Genomic DNA, 5,810 nt, shown 5'->3' on the forward strand with positions numbered 1-5,810 from the left:
AATCAACTTGATCTGTAAACCACCCAGGTCTCCGAGGGTCGCAATACACGTTAACAGAAATTTCCTGCACTCTTTTNGGAAGGGAAAGGAAGGGGACAGGGGAAGGGGATGAGGAAAAGAAGAGAAGGGGAGAGGGAAAGAGGGAAAAAAGGGAAGAGAAGAAGGAAGGAGGAAGGGAAAAGGAGGAAGGGGGAAGGGAAGAAAAGGGGAGAGAAGGGGAAAAAAGAGAAGGGGAGAGGGAAGGGGGATGGGAAGAGAAGGGGGAAGGGAAAGGCAAAGGAGGAAGGGAAGGCAGGAGGGAACGAAGAAGGGGGAAGGGAAGCAGGAAGGGAAAGGAACCCTGGAAAACAAATATTTATAATTCAGCTAAAGGATTATACCCAGCTACACTGTAGTTCTTTATTGCCTATCTAATAGACAGCTTAGAAGTCTCTTTATGTGTTATGCGTTCCTGCATAACTCCTCATCAGCAATGCGCAGCGTCCGCCCGATTCACCGCTTTGCTTCCTCCGCGATGCAAAGCACGGCCGACTTTGCGCCTCTTCAGAAAATGCCGGCCTGCGATAAGAGCGGAGTCTGCGTCTGGCCTTGTATTTGGGACGGGTGGGGCTGGCTGGCGGAGGGTGGGCTGCCGATGGCCGCGATTGGTGAGGTGATCTGCGAGGAAACCGGGGAAAGTTGCTGGGGGGAGGGCTGCGGCGGGTGCTGCTGCTGCTGCATCTGTTGCAACTGCTGCTGATGCAACTGCTGCAGCTGGATCTGTTGCAGCTGCTGCTGCATCTGCTGCTGCATGTGGTGCTGGAAATGCTGCTGCTGCATCTGCTGCTGGATCTGCTGGTGCAGCTGCTGCTGGTGCAGCTGCTGGTGGTGCATTTGCTGCAGCTGCAGCTGCTGCAGCTGCTGCAGCTGGTGTTGCTGGCTTTGCAAAGAAGGGCTGACTTGGGAGGGGGCCGAAGCCGGCGTGGCAGCCAAGCTGGTCGTCATGGCGCTGGTCAGTGAGGGGGACATGTTTGTAGGCCCACTGGGGGCAGCCGAGACGGGGGCAACGATGGGGCTCCCGGGCAGCCGCATGGTTAAAGGTTTGGGGGCGATGGCCCTGGGAAGAGACTGCGGGAGAGTCTGTGGGGAGGAGACAACCGTTGCGTGTTGTGAAAGAGGGGTGTTCAGAAGCAAGGAAGAGGACAAATTCGTAGAGGCCAGAGTCTGCTGGACGGACCGGATCGTCTGGGCTTCAGCTGACTCGGCAGCAGCCTGTGCATCAAAAAGAGAAGTCAACAGCAATAAGTCTACTCATCTGGGTTAGGGGTTACAGATTAGGGTTATTTATGCAGTGTAGGCCGCTTTGGTCTCAGTATTCATGTATTTCATCTTAGTACGTTCTGTGATGGAGTGGTGTGGTGGCCTAGTGGGAGAGGTCTGGCCTCCCAATCTGTGAGGCTGTGAGTTCGATCCTAGGTAGCAGCAGTTATTTCTCTCTCTGGGCGCAATAACTGTCTGCTGTGAACACCATGTAGGTGTCAGGAAGGGCATCCGACCAGGAAACTCTCGGCTCCATTTGGTCGTCCTTAACTCCACCCCAATAGCAAGGAATTACAGGGTCTTTAAAAAGAAAAACAGGATATTCTGCTGCAGTGCTTTACATGACACTCCCTTGATCTTATTTGTTGAAGAAACTAAACATGTTGAACCTATTATATCGCACTTTTAAAAATTTCTTAATTGTTCAACTTGCCCCGCCTTTTCCCACAGGTTTCGTTCTGCGTTTGCAGGTAATTTTGGAAGGAACAGGGACCCCATTATACACCTCAAGCAATGAGATGGCTACTTGTTTAAAAAAAACTTTTAACAAGATGATTGAAAAAGACAATAAATCCGCATTGAAAACTGCTCCTATCCATTGAACTGAAATCGGCGTTAAGCTCACCTTTGACACCAAACTAGCTCTGTAGGCTGCCAGGGCTTTGAGGTATTCCTTCTTGGCAGCTTCTGTTTTCCTTTTATATACCTGTTAAAAATGGTACAGTTTTAATACCACACCTTCGTGCCCAGAAGCTTCACAGCATAGAGCAGTTCTTGCTTAAGAGGAACAGTTATTTGGGAGGGGAGGAGGAGGAGAGGAAGGAGAGGAAGAGGAAGAGGAGGAGGACAAGGAAAAAGGAGGAGGAGGAGGAGGTGGAGAAGAAGAAGAAGAAGAAGAAGAAGAAGAAGAAGAGGAGGAGGAGGAGGAGGAGGAGGAGGAGGAGGAGGAGGAGGAGGAAGAAATAGTAGTAGGACAATTGCTAACATGGTCAACACTGTAACTATGTAAAATAAAACAAATCGTTTTGTGAGATAGAAAAGAACAAAAAACTTTTTAAGTCCGTATTTTGTACAAGCGTGTGCGCCTGTTTCTATGTTTGTGTGTGCACGTGTGCGCACACCCATGCACCTGCAAGGAGCACACTATCGCCCAACAATCCACAAACTTCCCATCGGTGAAAAAAAACCCCTTCTAATCCGCCCATCCACTGGTTCATTAAAATCCTACCGCCGCAAATTCAAGACTGTTGGGTAGATCTTAAATTGGAGTTTCTCGGGTGAGACTACGGGCAGCCTGATCAGGTCCCCATCTGTGCTTGCTTCCTCATTAACAAAGCCCTCCCCAAAAGACCAGCCCCCCCCCTGTTTAATTAGATGGATTGCAATCTTTGGCACCTTTCCCTCCAAACTCCAAGGTCCAAACTACCCTGCCTTCCGCTCACCTGTTTTTGCTCTTCTCCTAAGCCGTCCCACATGGAGGCCACGATTTTTGAAACCTCGCCAAAGGTGGCGTTGGGGTTCTGGCCTTTAATTGCTGCTTGTGTGTCCCTGAAGAAGAGGGCGTAGGCAGAGACCGGCTTCTGCGGTTCGTTCGGATCTTTCTTTTTCTTTTTCTTCGGAGTTTTGGGCTTCTTGCCAGGATCTGGGGCTGCTCGCTTTTCTCCGGCAGCCTAAGAGCAGAAAGGAGGAAAGTCATCAGCCTTGGCCTTTCAGCGGCCAGACGGGATAAAAAAGAGTCGGATAAAGGCGTTGGGTTGGATAAAGAGTTGGATAAAGGCGTTGGGTTGGCATGAAACAGAGGTTTGAAAGGGAGCTGAGGGCTTGGTCTGCAACTCCGTTCAACTATAGGCAGTCCTCGACTTACGAACACAACATGGGGGCCAGAATTTCTGTTGCTAAGCAAATGGATACCTGAGACAGGCCTGTTTTCGTGATCTTTTTTTAAAAATTGATTTGTATCCCTTTATTATTTTTGCAAATAAATCACGGCAGCAAATATCTCCAATACATCTCTTATTTTCCAACAACAACAACCCTGTGAGGTGAGTTGGGCTGAGAGGGACTGGCCCAAGGTCACCCAGCTGCCTTTCATGCCTAAGGCGGGACTAGAACTCACCGTCTCCTGTTGATTGGCCCAAAGTCACCCAGCTGGCTTTCATGCCTAAGGCGGGACTAGAACTCATAGTCTCCTGGTGATTGGCTCAAACTCATCCAGCTGGCTTTCATGCCTAAGGCGGGACTAGAACTCAGTGTCTCCTGTTGATTGGCCCAAAGTCACCCAGCTGCCTTTCATGCCTAAGGCGGGACTAGAACTCACTGTCTCCTGTTGATTGGCCCAAAGTCACCCAGCTGCCTTTCATGCCTAAGGCGGGACTAGAACTCACCATCTCCTGTTGATTGGCCCAAAGTCACCCAGCTGCCTTTCATGCCTAACGCGGGACTAGAACTCACAGTCTCCTGCTGATTGGCCCAAAGTCACCCAGCTGCCTTTCATGCCTAAGGCGGGACTAGAACTCACCATCTCCTGTTGATTGGCCCAAGGTCACCCAGCTGCCTTTCATGCCTAAGACTGGACTAGAACTCACAGTCTCCCACTTTCTAGCCTGGTTTCTTTGGTTAAGCGAATCACTGCCATGATTAAGTCAATCCCAGGGTTGTTAAAGGAACCCAGTTTTCTCCTTCGACTCGGCTTGTTGGGAACCATCCTGTAAGGTCTCAAATGGCAATCCCATGACCCTGGGACACAGCAACCATCCTTAAATAAATGCTGGTTGCTAAGCGCCCAAATTCTGGTGATGTGTCCGTGGGGATGCTGCGACTGTTGTTAAGGGCGAGGGTTGGTCCTAAGTCACTTTTTTCAATACTGGTATAACTCTGAACGGTCGCTAAATGATTGTACATCGAGAACTACCTGTAAACCTGTCTGGTGCAGATCACATGCAGCTGCTCTCAGCAGCCACAGACAGGTGAGCTCCAAAGCAGCTCCAGGAAATAACTTTACAATGTACAGGTGGTGCTCTGTTTTAAATACAGACACTCACCCATGCACACCTGGCAGAATGGACACTAAACCTCGAAAACTTTGTATATAGATGCATTGCAAACTATCCATATTGACTCGCTTTAAAAACATTCACTGAAGAACCCCCTCTTATCATCCCACTTGAGGCTTTTAGAAAGACCCCTTCCCCAATGGGGGGGAGTCCCCAAAGTTGGACGGCTTTATTTTTTTCCCTTTTCCTCAAATGTTTGGAGGGGATCAGGACCCAACTGGAGAGCAGAAGTCTAGTAGAGATGAAGGCACCTCCTTCAGCCCTTAAAAAAAACCAGTTCATCTCATCTCACAAGCTGCCCCTAAGTCTACTGCTCTCCTTTCAGTTTTTGCCCTGCCAAATTCATTGATTGGTTGATTAATTGATTGAGTAATTGATTCATTCATTGATTCATTCATTCATTCAAATTTGTTTGCTGTCCATCTCACCACAAGGCGACTCTGGACCAGCTTATCACATGAAATTCTACAGCTAGAACATCTTAAGCAGGAAAACTTCCTTGGGTGCCAAATGGACCCCAGTAACATTTGAGAAATAAGATATACTCCGTGTGAAAAAAAGAGGAAGCAACCCTTTGTACTTTCCCAGCCCTTTTGTTCGCGCTGTTGCTAATGTTTTTGTTAATTCTTCCAGGTCAAAACAGCAATGAGTAGAGTTATTTTTCAATAAGCTCCTGTGAATCTCTCTCTGAAGCTCCCCTATGTAGCTTACAGGCAGAATTCTGGTAAAAACGCCACTTGATAGATCCACACTACCTGTGCAAATTTTCCTGGTTTGCGTCAGGAACTGGCCTACTAATCTCTACATATAGTTTGCTTAAGGTTAAATAATGGGAAAGGTTTTCCCCACTCCAGGGAAAGGAAAGCCAAAGAAAAATAAGATGCTGTGCTAGAAACACACACGTATAAAATCCTGCTATTTGTTTCCAAAACAGATGGCTGTAAGTTCAGATGTTATTTCTCCACCTGTCATCTCTCTTTTGGGGTGATCATTTAATCTCAAAGACGAAAGCAAACTGGAGAGCAGACTCATGAAAAGGTGAAGGCTGCGTTTTAGAAAGAAATGCATCGGGGTTTTTTTTAAAAGCACGAATACTCAACAAGGTGGCATGTGAAAAATGTCAAAAGCACTGTAGCCAGAGATGACAAACAAAGGGACTGCATTTATAAGGCAGGAATCTATTCACGATGACCCTTATGCCGGTAACTTCCTTCTTTTGAAAAACAGTTACAAAGGATCTCCAATAAGCATCTATGCCATAAAGGAGGCGGTGGTGAGGCCCCTCCTTAAGAAGCCCTCCCTGGACCCAGATGTATTGGCTAACTATCGCCCGGTCTCCAACCTTCGCTTTGTGGCGAAGGTTGTTGAGAGTGTGGTTGCGCAGCAGTTCCCTCGACACCTGGAGGAAACAGTCTATCTGGACCCGCTCCAGTCGGGCTTCAGGCCGGGATACAGCAT

General features: G+C 48.3%; 1 protein-coding gene across 1 annotated transcript in view; it reads right to left on the reverse strand.

The window, feature by feature from the left end:
* Positions 1-543: 543 nt before the first annotated feature.
* The window catches only part of TOX3 (TOX high mobility group box family member 3), a 25,854-nt gene continuing 20,587 nt past the window's right edge, over positions 544-5,810 (reverse strand). Inside the window, exons 5-7 of the mRNA XM_015825986.1 lie at positions 2,742-2,969; positions 1,925-2,005; positions 544-1,251 (exon numbers count right to left, since the gene is read on the reverse strand). Coding sequence (XP_015681472.1) covers positions 544-1,251; positions 1,925-2,005; positions 2,742-2,969 — 1,017 coding nt within the window. The remainder of the gene's footprint in view (positions 1,252-1,924; positions 2,006-2,741; positions 2,970-5,810) is intronic.

This window comes from Protobothrops mucrosquamatus, unplaced genomic scaffold (genome assembly GCF_001527695.2).
Source record: "Protobothrops mucrosquamatus isolate PMUCROS unplaced genomic scaffold, P.Mucros_1.0 scaffold2912, whole genome shotgun sequence".
Classification (NCBI taxonomy): Eukaryota; Metazoa; Chordata; class Lepidosauria; order Squamata; family Viperidae; genus Protobothrops; species Protobothrops mucrosquamatus.